Source organism: Rhinolophus sinicus, linkage group LG07 (genome assembly GCF_036562045.2).
Source record: "Rhinolophus sinicus isolate RSC01 linkage group LG07, ASM3656204v1, whole genome shotgun sequence".
NCBI classification, from domain to species: domain Eukaryota; kingdom Metazoa; phylum Chordata; class Mammalia; order Chiroptera; family Rhinolophidae; genus Rhinolophus; species Rhinolophus sinicus.
This window is the reverse complement of record NC_133757.1, coordinates 267,859-282,157: the sequence shown is the minus strand read 5'-3', so window position 1 is coordinate 282,157 and position 14,299 is coordinate 267,859. Positions and strand designations below refer to the sequence as shown.

The following is a 14,299-nucleotide window of genomic DNA, read 5'->3' as shown; positions in this document are numbered from 1 at the left end:
GCCTGTCCCTTCCCTAGCGCCACGCCCCCCTCGGCCCTGACCTGGTCCCGCTGCCCTCCCCCACACTTAGGTACGTTCAATAAAAAGGTTGTTTTTCGCGATTTAATCCGGTGAATGTTTGCAGGGCCCGCCTAGGTAAGAACATCCCCCATCAGGTAAGGTCCGCAGAGGTCGTAGCCGGTTAAAATGGCCTGGATTCCTAAGGAGGGGCTGAGAGTACAAGGTGGCCTGTTGTCCGGGTGGGATGGTAACCAGGGCCTTCCCAAGGAGGCCAGTCTCCAAGAGGAGGAGCCTCTTGGCCCCTGGAACCTGAGATTGGGGTCTTCCAGATCTCACCAAACTGCCGGCCAACACAGACCAGCCACGGGGGCGGGGGCAGGCAAGCCCCTAACTCCACCCTTTCACGGGGCCCTGCTGAGCGGAACAAGGGAGCGCTGGGCCCCACCAGCAGAATGGGGGGCTGGGAATGGGTGGCCCAGGTCTGCCTGATCCTATGGGGGAGGTGTGAGCTGTCTCTGGCCCCTACCATAGGCGCCCAGAGCTGCACAGGTAGGGTGTTCCCAAAGTCTCATCTTGGCCAGACCAACCCCGGGCCGCTGTCCTGAGCTTGAGTCTGGGCAACGGAACTCTGAGGGGTCTGGAACACACAGGCAGGAGAGCTAAGGCACACCTAGGGAAGGGGCTGGTTCTGTCCCCAGGGAGGTGACTGACCTGGATGGGCCAGGGTGTTAGGGGCTGAGGGTCAGACTTTAGACCTTGGCTGAGTCCAGGGCGCCTGTAATTTTAAGACTATCAAAATCACTCTGGGAGCATTTTTCAAATCGTAATTGAGGGCCCCACCCTGACCTGTGGGTCTGGCTGAGAGGGGACTGGGTGGGGCCTGTGCTGCCCCTGGCCCGGTGGAGGGAGGAAGTAGCCTGAGGCGCCTCACCAGCATAACAATACAAACCGGGGTAGAGTGGGAGGGACCCATTTCACCAACTAGGGGCTCATTCAGAGGGACTTAAGTGATTGCCCTGGGCCACGGGCTCAGTAAGGGATGGGCCCTCCCTCCCTAGCCCTCTCTCTGGTTCCAACCTTCCTGAGGCCTCAACAGCCAGTGGGTTGCAGCACCTCCCCCAGGCCCTTTTCGGGAGCTGTGGGTGAAGCGACCCCAGTTGGACCCTCCGCCTGCGGAGTCCCCCATGGGGGCCAGGGCGATCTCTCCAGACCTAGTTGAGCCTGCCTTCAGCTGTGTGTTGATGGCAGGACCTGAGGGCTCTGGGAGAGACCAAAGCCAAAGAACTGACTCCAGTGTTTTGTCACCTCTTTTAAGACACACTGCAGCTGTCTGCTGCAGTCCCGTGTATCTCCAAGCTGCCCAAAGCCTGTTTACAAACATCTCCCCACCCCCCACACAACCTGGAAGGTCAGAGCCGCAGGCTGGGGGTCTGAGACAGCACTGGGCCTCATCCCAGCAAACCCTCCAATCCCCAGGGGTGGGGACTGGCATTGGTGTGCCCATCACATCACCAGGAACCCTTGGCCCTGAAAAGGGCTGTATTGAGGAGGGAAATAAACAACCTAAGGCATCAAGTTTGAGATATCTGAGGACACCAAAGAAAATCCATCTGCCTTCCTGCCACGTCGACGGGGCTGTGTCCCCGGCTTCTTCCTGGGGCGCCCCGTTTGGGTAATGAATCCACACACTCCTTCCTGGACAGCTACGGGTCTGCAGGGGAGAGATGGGGGCTGTGCAGTGCCCTGCGCCCGCCCCAGCCCCAGCCCCGTGGCTAGTTTCTCATTTTCACCGCTGCCATTCCTGATGCTGTGAATCCCCAATTGCTTCTCACTGGCCCTGCCAGTGACTCCCTGTGCCTGCAGCTCTCATCTGTGGGGCAAGGTGTGTCCCAGTCCTGCTCTGTCATACTGGACACCCTAGGCGTGTCTCTGGGCACATGAGGTGAACACACCGTGGTGGCACTGTTGTCCCTGGCTCTGACACATCTCCCTGTGCCTGACCAGGAGTGCTGGGCAGTGTTTCCAGGAGGGCCTCCTGGGACCACTCTTCAGTGTTCAGATTAGAACCCCCTTCCGTCTCACTAAGGGGACAATGGTCAGGTTCATACCTTTCTCTTATTGTGGTAAAATACACAACGTACAATTCACTGCCGTACCCATTTTCAAGTGCCCAGCTCCGTGGCATCAAGCGCACAGTGATGTGCAGCTGTCACCACCATCATCCCAGACCTCTTCATCTTCCCACACTGAAACTCTGTCTCCGTTAGACACTCACTGCCCCTCCCCCTGGGAATCAGCATGCCACTTCCTGTCTCTGAATGTGACTCCTCTAGGGACCTCATAAGTGGAATCACACTGCTTGTGGTTTGGTGACTGGCTTATTGCACTGAGCGCAATGTCCCCGGGTCCCTCTGTGTGGTGGCCTGTCGGAACGTCCTTCCTTTTGAAGGCTGCGTAATGCTCCACGTTTCCGTTATCAGACAACTTAGAAGTCAGGAGACACACGTGAAAACACATCTGCTCTGGTACCAGCCCTGAAGGGAATGGATGTGGGTGGGAGGCCCAAGGCCCCTGGTGCTTCGGAGAGGAGGTAAGGGGGAGGGGGAGCTCCCACCTCTTGGCCATGTGACTCGTGCTGTTGTGAACGTGGACGTGGGTGCAAGTACCTGTCCAGGCCCTGCTTTCAGTTGCCTTGGACAAACACCCCAAAGAGGGAGTGCTGGTCACCTGGCAGCTCTGTGTTGAGTTTTCTGAGGCCCCCACACTGCCTTCCTGTGGCTGCCCTGTTTTACATCCCTCCACAGTGCACAGGGTTCCCACCTCTCCACGTGCCCCCAGCCTGTATTTTCTGTCTTTTTGACAGAGGCTGTCCTAGTGGGTGAGGCTGGCACCCTTCGGTGGCTGTCCTACAGCATGTAGTTACAGTGTTCGCTGCCACCTTGATCCAGTTGTTTGGTGGACTCATTTAGCTCGTCTTTCTAGCAGGTGATCACTTTCTGGTGTTAATTCCTGGTGACCGACAACCTCACTCTCTTCTGTGCTGCGTGGAGGCCCATGAAGTGTGCACATCACTGGCGTCCCTCACCAGCTCGATGACCAGCAGTGACCATGGGTGCAGCTTCAGAGACATGGGCTGGCTTAGTTTTTCCCCTTTATCCTGTGTCCTTTCTGAGCCACACCACTGTGTGTTCAGGACAGTCAGGCCCACACCAAGACCTCACCTCGGTCCTTGTCGCCAGTTGTCCCTCCGCGGGGGGCTGTGGCAGTAGCACGCTCTGGGGCCACTTTGCTTCTGTGTGGGCAGCCAGTGGGCTGGAGCCCAGCTCCCCGTCCCCCTTACCTCTCCCGAAGCGCCCGGGGCCTTGGGCCTCCCACCCACATCCGTTCCCTTCAGGGCTGGTACCAGAGCAGATGAGTTTTCACGTGTGTCTCCTGTCTTCTGAGTTGTCTGGTTCACTGCTGATTCTGATAACCGGGCACACGCATGCTTTGTGTCTGTAGCAGCACACTGCAGCAGACCCTGGGACAGAACCATTCGGGAGCTGCACTGTCCACTGCCACAGCCACGTGTGCTCACTGAGCTCAAAACGTGGCCAGTGCGACTGAGAAACTGGTTTTTAAACCTAGATTAAATCAGTTTATGAGCACACATCATTAAGGACAAATCAGCAGTCAGCAAGACAGTTAGAGATACAATGGACCTGATTCCACATTTAATCCTTACGTAAAATTCTATTCTATTCTAGCGTTGTCATTGGTTTAAGGTCCTATCTTCAGAATATCGCCTTTAAATTTACATTTAATTCGATCGCCAAATCCCATTCCTTTCACCAAAGTCTGAGACCTTCCAGTGGTGACCTGAGGCGATTCAGGCCTGATGTCGCTATCGCACAGTTGTACAGGTCTCATGTCTATCTGTTCATCCTTTTTAAAAAGAACACATTCCATTACTGTGCCTTTAAACGGCGTCCCGCGCAGCTGGTCCTTAACAACGCGTGTTCCCTTCCGCTTCCGCACTCCTTTCCTTCAGAGGAGCGTGTTTTCCGGGGCAGAGCCAGCACTGGCCTGAGTGGGTGGCTCTAACGCACGATGCTGGCAGCACCGGCCTAAGCCAGAAGCTGGCAGCTGGCTTAGGGGGACCTGCCATGGGTCGCCCCCCAACAGTTCTTCTTCCTCGTCTCGGCTGTTCCTCTGCTAGAGCTCTGGAACCCCCACTTCCCACAGCACGTTTGGCCTCCGGCGCCTGTGGGAGCGGTGAAGCCCTTCCCATCGCCCACCTGCCGCTGCCAGTCCATCCTTCTAAGGGCGGGATGGAGGTGGGCAGGGGGGGGCAGGGCCCACTCCCCACGTCTCCTGTGGCGGCAGCAGGCAAAGAGGCTCTGCCCTGGGGAGAGGGACCTGGGCGCCCTAGGAAAGGAGGGACGTGGGAGAGGCGCCCACCCAACGGACAGGGAGACTGCGACAGGTAGGCAGAAGTGAGCCCGTCCCCAGGGGCAACCCTTCACAGAGTGGGGGGAGGGGAGCTACCTAATCACACCTGCCGCCTTAGGACTTCGACACCCGCACCTCCACCCACTAGGTGCTCTCTCCTGAGACTCACCCAGCTGGGGTGGGGTCATGCCCACCTTGCCCCCACACTCACACCTTGGATCTTCCCACAAAAAAGCAGTTGGGGGACCCAAGGAGGAGGGGTCCAAGGGGACTGTGAAAGGCAAGGCAGCAGGGAGGGGCGTGGCCGTAGCGGAGGGGGAGGAGCCGATCCCGTGAGTGGTCCGCGGTGGAGGAGGGATTGGCGGGCCGGAGTGAGCGACGGCGAGAATGGGACGGCCCGAGACTGCGGGCGCCCAGGGCCAGGTGCGGGACGCCGGAAATCCCGTGGTGGGAGGGGTGAGCTTGGAAGCGTGTTGGGGCGGGACTGCTGGGCCTCCGAGTGACAGACAGCACTGAGAGCGTGGGGAACGCGTCCACCGTTCAGCTCTAGGCCCCGCCACCCGCGGGTACAGGTGGGAGGCGACTCCGCCTCCTGCAGGCGCGGGGTTTGGGGGTATGTCGCCCCGACATAGAGGCCCGCGGCCGAGCGCACAAGCCACGCCCGCATGCAATCACGGGTCTCAGAGGAAGACGGCCTCGGAGCTGCTGCGGGGTAGCAAACCCGGAGTGCGGGTCCCAGAGCCAGGGGAAGGCCAAGGTCGCGGCATCCCCAACGCTGATCCAAAGCCCAGTGAGGAAGCCGAGGCCAGGCATGGGTGACAGCTGTCACTGTCTCGAGCAGCCGGGTTAGAGGGAGGGACCCAGACTACAGGAGGGGACGGGAGACCCCAGTGGACAGGAGCGGAGCCCGTGGCAGGGCTGAAGGCAATGAGGGAGGGACCGCTGGGCAGGAAGGGGGCCAGCAGCCTGGAGCTGGAGGGGAGGACTCCGGAAGGAGGGGGGCTATGTGACCTGCGGAAGCGCCGTCACCTTTGGACTCAGGAGGGGTGTTCAGGTGTGTGTGTGGGGGGGGGGGGCGCGGGAATCTGGGAAAGTGAAGGCGGAGGGCCGCTAGAGAGTCCGGGATTAGACAGGCAGTCGCGCAGCACTAGTGGGGGTGCTCCGGGAGGTGTGGGTATGTGGTCGAGAGGCCAAAGGCCCGGCCCTAAAGACTAGAAATGGTCAGATGCCAAGAGTAGAAGCGGTGCGCGTGAACGCCGACATTTCCTAAATTACAGCTTTGGGCGCATAGCTGGGCAATCCCAGGAAATGTGGCTCTTTATCTAGAGGCCTGTTTTGAGCACGTGGAGCTATCCTGGGGGGATACTTCCTTCTGCCAGGTTTGTGAGGCACCCCCACCCCGTCTGTCCCGGAGGAGCTCTGCACAGGCCCCCACCGGACGGGCCTCTGTCCCCAGGTAGCGGAACAGCCACACCGTGTTGGCGCCAGGAGCATGCCACACCCGCGTCCGTGGTCCCTGTGCAGTGGGGTGGGGGGCGCCCCGCTGATCACGAGCTGCAGCTCTTACGACACGTGGCGAGTGATTCAAATCCCTAGCTTCATCCCGCGGAGTCCAGTGACCGAATGCAGTCGGTGCAGGGGCCGGAGGAACAGCCGAGTCAGAGGGTTGGTCCCCGACCTTTCACCCAGACCACGGGCCAACGCGGGCCGGTTCCCGCAGTGCCTGTGGTAGTCCGGCTCCCACATCCCTAGCCCCTCCCTTCCGAGATGCTGGGGAGGCGGGGCTGGGGTGTTAATCCCGGGGCGAGGCCCGCGGGCCCTCTGATTCCGCGGGCTGGAGGCGCGGGGGTGGACGTCGGTGCCCGGCCCAGACTGGCGCCTGCGCCCCAGGAGCCCAAGCTGCTGACCCAACTGTCTGCACCAAAGCCCCGGCATAGGCTCAGGGACTGGACCAGCGCCTGCACCCGACTCCGGCCCCCGGGGACGCACGTGGACTCCTAGCCGGCATTCGAGGGGTGCTCAGATCCGGGCGGTGGGTTTTTGCTTCAAACGCACCCGGTATGCTTGTGCCGGTTCTTGTCCAGGAGACAGATGCGGTCGGCCAAGGTTGGGAGAGAGGTCCCGGTGAGGCTGGGCCAGCCTGGTTAGAGGGGCAACCACCGCACTGTGTCCACCCGGCTGAGCCTGCTGCCTCCCCCAGAGTGCCGGGCCCTGGACGGGACCTGGCCAGTTCAGGAGAGAAGCTGCCACAGGGACAGGGTGACGTCCAGGCACTCCCCTGAAGCTCAAGCTCCATAGTCCCCTGTCCCAAAAGTGGCAACTGAGTTACAGTCTGTCCCAGAGGTGGTGAGTCTGTTGGCCTTCCTGCTGGATTCCTCCTGGGAGCAGCGCAGGGAGGTGCCCCAGCCCTGACCCTGCAGACCCCCTCCTCCTTTGTGTCACCCAAATCTGGAGGCAACATCTGGCACCGGGACGAAACCCAGCAGAGGGGCTGGGAGTGACGAGACAGAAGGGCCTGTGGGAGCCTGGAGCAGACCCTCCCTGCCATGCCTGGCTTGTAGCAGTCACCTACCAGGAATGCCTGCCTTACATTCCTACCCAGCCAGACAGCCTGGACACAGCAGACACTGGTCGAACCCACCCCATCCTGAGAGCAGGATGCCGACTCCCCCAAGTTGAAGCGACCTCTCTCAATTGCACTGTTGTCACCTCAGCACTGCAGACCCACAGGGCAGGTTGGAGAACCAACCAGGGGAGAGAAGATGGTCTGGCACCCCACAGGACAAGGCCCCAGCTTGGGAGCAGAGGTGGGAGGGGCCCATCCTCACCTTCCTGCTCCCTAGGCCAGTCCTGGTGGGGGTGGGGAGAGATGAAAGGATGTAACAAGTCCCCAGCCACCACAGCTCCCTTAACCATTGACCGCAGCCCCGCCCCGCCCCCAGACATCTTGGAGCCGGGGGAGGTGTGAATGGCCTCCTTTGTGCCTCTGAATTGAAGGCAATTAGATGCTACTTATCTGGGGGGATTTGAGCCATCTCTGCAAACCCACCTCCCACCCGCTTCTCTGGAGCTTATAAATGCAGCCCTGCCCTGCTAAACCTGAGGCGGATCCAGTGTTCAGCCTGCCCCGCCCGCCACCCAACCCACAGCAGACCCCACGCCTGGCCCCCACCACCCAGTCATGCATCCTTCCTCCACACTGCCCGGTAGCCGAAAGCAGAACTCGAGCTTTGGCTGTGTGGACTGGCTCTCCCAGAGTAGCCATGCGGGGCGCTTGCACACCTCTAGACCTGGTGACGTTTCCTGGGGGGAGCTCTCTGTCCCAGCCAGGGTGTCCAGCAGTTGGGAGACCGCTCAGACTGTGGGCATGGAGGAGCTGAAGTCCTCAGAAGCGTCTGTGCCAGGGACGTCCACAGCTGGTAGGTCTGGGAGTGTGTGTGGGGGGGGTCCCTTCCCAGATTGGGGTGGAAGTTGGAGGCGAACCATGCCCCTGCCACATCCCGTGAGCTTGGGTGGGACAAGGGACCCAAGGGCCGGGGTTGGGGTCCCACCTTACCCTCTGGCAAGTGAAAGCTTCCCCTCGGAAGCACAAGCTACAAGGGGTTTCCCTCCTCACCCTTGGGGCTCCTCCAGCCTCCTCCTAGAGGGGCTGGTTCCCTGCCTCCGCCCAGGCCTGCCCCACGGGTCCGCACGGGGACACCGATGTTAGCACCTTTGTGCACTTGGTTTTTACATCCATAATCATCCTGGACCCATTTCTACAAGTGTCACAGGGTCACAGATAAGTATGCCTTAAAGCTTGTGACACCTGTCCAGGTCATGGGGGTGGTTGTGGTCCCCCCCACAAAGCTGGCACCTCAGTTTGACGTCTAGGCTTTGGCCAGTCCACAGTCCACCTGCAATCCTGCAGGTTTGGTTCAGGGGCAGCCAGGACTCTGCCTGAAGACACAGGCTCTGCGTTTCTGCATGTGTGAATTTGTGAATTTCTCCGCCTTCCGCCGTTCAGCTCTGGGAGGTCTCGGTAGCTCCTGAGCCTTATCTGACCCTTTGTCGTTTGCTGATGGCACTTTCTCGGTTTGTTTTTGTTCTTTGTGACTTAATCATTGGTTTAGGTTTAAAGACCGGCATGGTTGAAAGTGGGGGTTAATGTTATCTAAGTTTTCATCTTTAAAAAAGTTTAAATAATCTTTATGGAGTAATTTTGTACTTTGATGAGGTGAATTTTAAAATTTATTCTCTGCAACCAGTAGCCCCTCCAAAACCCAATCACCCTGCATCGGAGCCCTTGATGCTGACCACTTAGGCTCCAGCACCCCAGCACCCCAGCCCCTCGTCCTTAGGCAGTGTGTGCGCCTCTTGTCTGGTGAACACTTCTAGGTAAGTGTTAAAACGAATATTGTAAAACCTGCTGCCCCTAAAACAACCGATGGCATCTTGGTCAGACTTGTGTTAAGTAAAGACATCACACCGGCTGACCTTACCACGTGGGGGTGCTCAGTGCCGTCCCCCATCTCCTCATTTAGAAATTAGAAAGTGTTACCGGCGCCCGGGGTTCTTGCAATTTCCCAGGATGGAAATCAGAGAGATCACAAGAAATTTCAGGCAAGAGGCAAAGGTTTATTAAGCTTGTGCACAAGGGAACCAACACCGAGAAAGGGAAGGTTCCAGCGGCTCTCCGAGAGAAGTTGGGGCAGGTTTGAAGGGAGCTGGGCGGGGTAAAGCTGTGTACAGGCCTGTGGAGGCGGGGTTTCTTGGCGCCTGCGCAGTGCGGCTACACGCTTCTTCCTGCGTGCCTCTATTTAGCCTTATAAGTTTCCACCCCTGGGCGTGATTTTTAATATTTAAATTAGGGAAAGGTCAGTTTAGGGATATGCTTGACCTTACTGCGCATGTGCCGTGAAAGGGATAGTCCCTTGTTGCTGCTAATGCGGATCTTTATGGCTTGCCTGCCAAGGCTCTGTGCCCATCGGTGGCCCCCAGGTGGTACCTGAGGGCCGACATTTGTGAAACACAGGGCTCCAGCAGCTGACCTTTCTGACTAACTCAACACTAGGAAGCTGACTTCCTATCTCAAAAGCAGACTTGCCAGACACACAGATCGTGACAGCCTGCTTCATGGTAACTAAGGCTGCTTTCCCAGCCCCTCAGGCCTTTGCATCGAATGGGTTCCACCTCACTGCCACCCAGCCCTCACCTGGTGAGTGAAGGGAGTTCCTTGTCTGCAGGCAAAAGAAACTGCTTTCTGGGTGGATGTGGGGCCAGTGGACGTCACCCTTCAGAAAGGGACCAGGTGCTCTGGGGCCGCGGGTGAAGGGTCTGTGCCAGAACTGCTGTTCCATCTCTGTCATCCTTCTGCAGTAGCGACATCCCTGCCAGTGTCCTGAACCACGTCTCCACACTTGTCTGGGAGGTGGGGCTGTCACCTTGACTGACAGTTGTGCCAACACCTAGTGGGACTGTAGAGCAGTGGAGGCTGTTTTTAAAAGTGAGGCAAGGGAAGGCGGTCTGCTTTTCCTGACACCCCAGTCATGTTCTTATCTCTGTGCCTGCCATCTGCAGTCACAGAGCTCTGGCACCCGCCAAGTGAGGGCCACGGGTCATGTGGGCCTCAGCTGTAGCCAAATGGATTCAGTGCCCTTCTGTCCTCTCCCAGGGTTGAGCAAGGAAGCAGACAGCACGCGGCCCCCGCGCGTCCGGACGGCCTTCACGGCCGAGCAGGTCAGCACCTTGGAGAGCTCCTTCCAGCACCAGCGCTACCTGGGCCCCCTGGAGCGCCGGAGGCTGGCCCAGAAGATGCAGCTGTCCGAGGCTCAGGTGAGGCCTCTGGGCCATGCGGGCCACGTTGGGGTAGGGCAATGGCTTGTTGTCCCCCTCACTCGGATCATGTTTACCCCACAGATAAAAACCTGGTTTCAGAATCGCCGGATGAAACACAAACGCCAACTTCAGGACTCACAGCCGAACGCCCCCCTCCCTGGAGCTCTCTACACTCCCCTGGCTTTTTGCCCACCACCTTCTGCTCTGGGCAGCGGCCTGCAGCTGCTGTACCCTTGGGCACTCCTGCCTGGGCCCTCAGTGCTGGCACAGCCTCCTGGCTCTTTCTGGGGCCCCTGCCAAGTGGAGCATGTCTCCGTGGCCTCAGCGTGGGCCCCAAGTGGCAGGCAGCCTCTGCTCTGCTGCCTCCCAGACCCTGGGACCCAGGTGCACACACTGGGCCCGGCCTTGTCCAGGGGGCCCTGGGGCCTGTGTGTCCTGCCAGAGACCGGGAATGCCTTTTGAGGAAGCATGGCAGCCCAGAAGCCTGCAACTGGTGTCATGTGCTGGGCCGTCACACACACGCCTGGCCTCTACCTGGCCAGACAGACGTTCCCCATTTATACTGATGTCACACTGACATCCTTGTGGGGGCCTTGTGCTCATCCACCCGGGACCCTGACCTGCATTAAGACGCTGAAGGTTTACAGCTGAAGATGTCTTAAAGCTGCTCCTTCACTGAAAGCTACCAGAAGCTTCATTCAGGGAGTCGAAAGCCAGAAGTGGACTTGTTCTGTGCTGGGTTTTTAGCATGTGATAAAAGGATAATTTATTCAGTAGAAGGTGTCGGAAAAACTGGTTTTCTAGTTAGGAAAAACCAAGGTAGACCATTCTCCCAAGGCACACACCCCCACCCTGAGTCCCCCAGTTTTTGGTACCCAGGCTGTGATCCAAGGGGCGGGGGGCCCAGAAGGGGTGTCACAGCAGCCACTCCCGGACACCCCCACAAACCCAACAATCAGAGTGGACATAGTGAGCTTGCTGAATAGATTCAGCCCCCGCCGCTCCCTCAGGCGTTTGGGGTAACTGCACCCCCTGCTACAGTGATTTTTAAACTACAGCTCTCCAGGACACTGACTGCCTGGCCAGGGGGACCCCGTGCTTTTCTCCCTGTACAGGGAGCTGTCGACCAGTAACCCCACCCCAGGCTGGGGGAAGCGTGTGACCCACAAGGCCAGTCGGGGATGGGTTGGGGGAGGTGCATGCTGCCCCCACTGCGGTGACTCTGAGGGCCGTGCCATGCAGCTGCTGTCAGGATAAGAGTGGAGAGTGAGGCAGAGCCTTTGGTTCCCTGGCTCCTGCCCCACCGTGCCTGCAACCAGGGCTTGCCGTTCAGGGACATGGGCTTCGGCCTCTGCAGGTGGGGTTTATGCACTGGAGGTGCTGCAATATGTGCTTCCCTCCCCTGCTGTCAGGTCCCACAGGCAGCTTCATGGTGCTCAGCACAACCAACCCCCAGTCTTAGTGAGGAAGGACGGATGGGAGGGCGGGGCTGTCAGTGGGAGGGTCTCCTGGTGCTGCAGCCCCTGCTGTGCCCACTCCTCCCACAGGAGGCTGGCCTCTGAGGGAGGAGCTGCTTCCTAGCACAGATTCGGGGAGAGGCCATTCTGGGTGGGGCCGCTGATACAGGGGTTCCTGTAATCAGCTAATCGCCCTATTTGCTGGACTGGTTAGCAATGATGGTCGACAATTCATGGGAGCCTGTGTCCATTTTTCCTCACCAGGAAGTTAAGAACAGACTCCCAGCTAGCCGAGACGTCTGTGCTGGGGCACACTGTGCCCTAGTGGTCAGGCCCTGGCATTCCTGGCCTGCCCATCACCACCATCTGTAACCAGGCACCCTGGGGGTGTCCCACCTCCGGTGATGTGTGTTATCAGAAGGTCATGAGGACACCCCCCCCCCCAGGCATGTGCCCAGGAGTCGTTTCATTCCCCTCCTGAGGGTTTTTGGTTTCTTTTCTCCCAAGACCACTTACTAATGTGACCCACCAGCTCCAACGAGAGGAAACAGGGCACAAGCGGGCAGCTTGGTTTTAAACTCATGTCAAACCTCACACTCAAGTTCACAGGAAGTTGGCTTTATTGACATTTTTATGTTCAGGACATCAATCGAGCATTATTACAAAAGCATGAAGAAGCAGAAATCACCCGCCACGACCTCTGCTGGCATTTGTGCCACACCCTCCAGTCTCCACAACATGGTCTGGTCATCCATGTGGCCCCAGACCCAGCCCGGGACAGTGGCCTCAGACGGCTGGCCCAGGTTCTCTTCAGGGCCTCCCGGGGGAGATTTGTCACAGGGGCTCCTTGGGGGCGAAGATGGGGGTGGGACCTGGACCTCCAGGGCACACCCTCAGCAGCAAAGGTTCCCAATCGCGTCCTTCGATATGCGACCCACCCCTGCCCGAGGGCGGGGCAAGGAAGCCCGTAGGTCCCAGGAGAGTGGAGGCGGGTCACGATGCAGGTGCGTCTGGAGGAGGACCTCGTCACCCCATTTTCCCATGCGCTACACCTCTTTAGGCCAGACCCTCAAAGAAGTATATGCATAGGAAAAAGGAACCACGAGACGCGGTGGAGGCGCGGCTGGGCCGGGGCGGCCGTCCTGCGAGGCTCCTGCGAGGCTCCTGCGAGGCCAGCAGGAGGGGCTGCGAAAAAGAGGCGGGGGTCCCGTGGCCGTGAGCCTCTCCCTTACCTGGTCCTGCCTCCCGTTCAGGTCCTGGGCAGCCTGCGAGGCGAGCGGAGCCTGAGAGCGCGGAGCAGAGCCGTCTGCTGAGCGCCGGGCTCTGCCGCTTCCGGCCCACACGCCCCCTTTATGCGCGGCAGAGACCTTGGCGCCCAGCGCACAGGGCAGCAGCTGTCACGTGTGGTTGCAGGCTGCGCCGGCCAAGGCCCTGTCCACCCCCGCGCCTGCGAGATCGGGGCACAAAGACCTGCTCTGAGCTGAGCGCTGATCTGCGTCCCACCGGCGGGCGGCCGAAGGCCCACGGGGCTGGGGGCTGCTGGCAGGGCCCTGGGACAGGGCCAGCCCTGGCCAGCACTTATCTCCCCACATGCAACTGCTTGCGTCAGGGCCCGAAAATGCACACGGGGTGTCCCTCCCCGCTCCCAGCTGTGGGCAGCAGCTCCTCCAGCCTCCTGCCCCACTGCCCGGGGCACAGAGCCCCAGGAACCCCCCCCACCCCCACCAGTCTGCCCAGAGGATGGGGGGGGGGCGCTCTCAGGGGCCATACACACCTGACATGTATCAGCTCTGCTCCCAGAGCCCCTGAGCGTGTCAGGGAAGGGCAGGGGCCCTGCAGTCTTGGGGGTAAAAATGCAGAGACAAGAGAGGGAGACAGCACCTAGGGGACAGCTGATGCAAGGCCCACAGCTGCCCACACAGAGAGACCACACACACACCACCGTCTCCCAGGCAGGTGCCCCCAGGCTGAGGGGCCCAGGCAGGGCAGCTCAGCTCCTGTGTGTGTAGAAGTAGGTGCCCTGTGTGCTTACTGGAGTTAGGGGGTGGCCGGGTCCACATGGGTGACTGTCCGCCACTGTTCACAGGAATTCCTGGCTTGTGGGGAGTGGCAGAAGTGGTGGCCTGAGTCTGAAAGTGAGTGGCCTTCAGCTCCCACACTTGTCTCTGGGGTCCTGGGGTAGTCCTGCCACTGGCACCCACAGCCCGCTGCCCTCCCTTTGGCCTGTGGTGGTCAGCTCTGCCTTTCCTGTCCTTCCTGCAGAGGCTGCTCTGCCAGGACCTTTCCTGCCCTACTGCCCTGAGGCCTGAATCCATGTGTGTCCTTGCGTCCGTGTATGTGTGTCCATATGTCTGTGTGCGTCCATGTGTGTCCATGTGTGTGTCCGAGTGTGTACGTCTGCAGCAGCCCCTTGGCTCTTACCCCCCCCCCGTGGGGTGGGGGCTTGTCAGGCGGTTGCATCTATATCTCTAACCAAGTGGTGGGCTCCTAGGTGGGCAAAGACAGGTGGACAGGTGAGGGAAACCAGGTGAGAGAGTGTGACCATCCATGTGCCTTGACATGCCTGGGCCCCTGCCGGCCTGGCTCAGACCCTC

At 59.6% G+C, this 14,299-nt stretch overlaps 1 protein-coding gene across 3 annotated transcripts; it reads left to right on the top strand.

The window, feature by feature from the left end:
• Nucleotides 1–5,498: 5,498 nt before the first annotated feature.
• On the top strand, nucleotides 5,499–11,021 carry VENTX (VENT homeobox). 3 transcript variants are annotated; one of them, XM_074338760.1, is made up of 3 exons: nucleotides 5,499–7,850; nucleotides 10,085–10,245; nucleotides 10,348–11,021. In XM_074338760.1, the coding sequence occupies exons 1-3, from the start codon at nucleotides 7,613–7,615 to the stop codon at nucleotides 10,708–10,710; spliced, it is 762 nt and encodes a 253-aa protein (XP_074194861.1). In that variant the 5' UTR covers nucleotides 5,499–7,612; the 3' UTR covers nucleotides 10,711–11,021. The 3 variants fall into 3 exon arrangements, with proteins under 3 accessions (XP_074194861.1, XP_019583908.2, XP_074194862.1); XM_019728349.2 differs by having other exon boundaries at nucleotides 5,503–7,850; nucleotides 10,330–11,021; XM_074338761.1 differs by lacking the exon at nucleotides 5,499–7,850 and adding an exon at nucleotides 8,752–9,628 and having other exon boundaries at nucleotides 10,330–11,021.
• The last annotated feature ends 3,278 nt before the right edge of the window (nucleotides 11,022–14,299 follow it).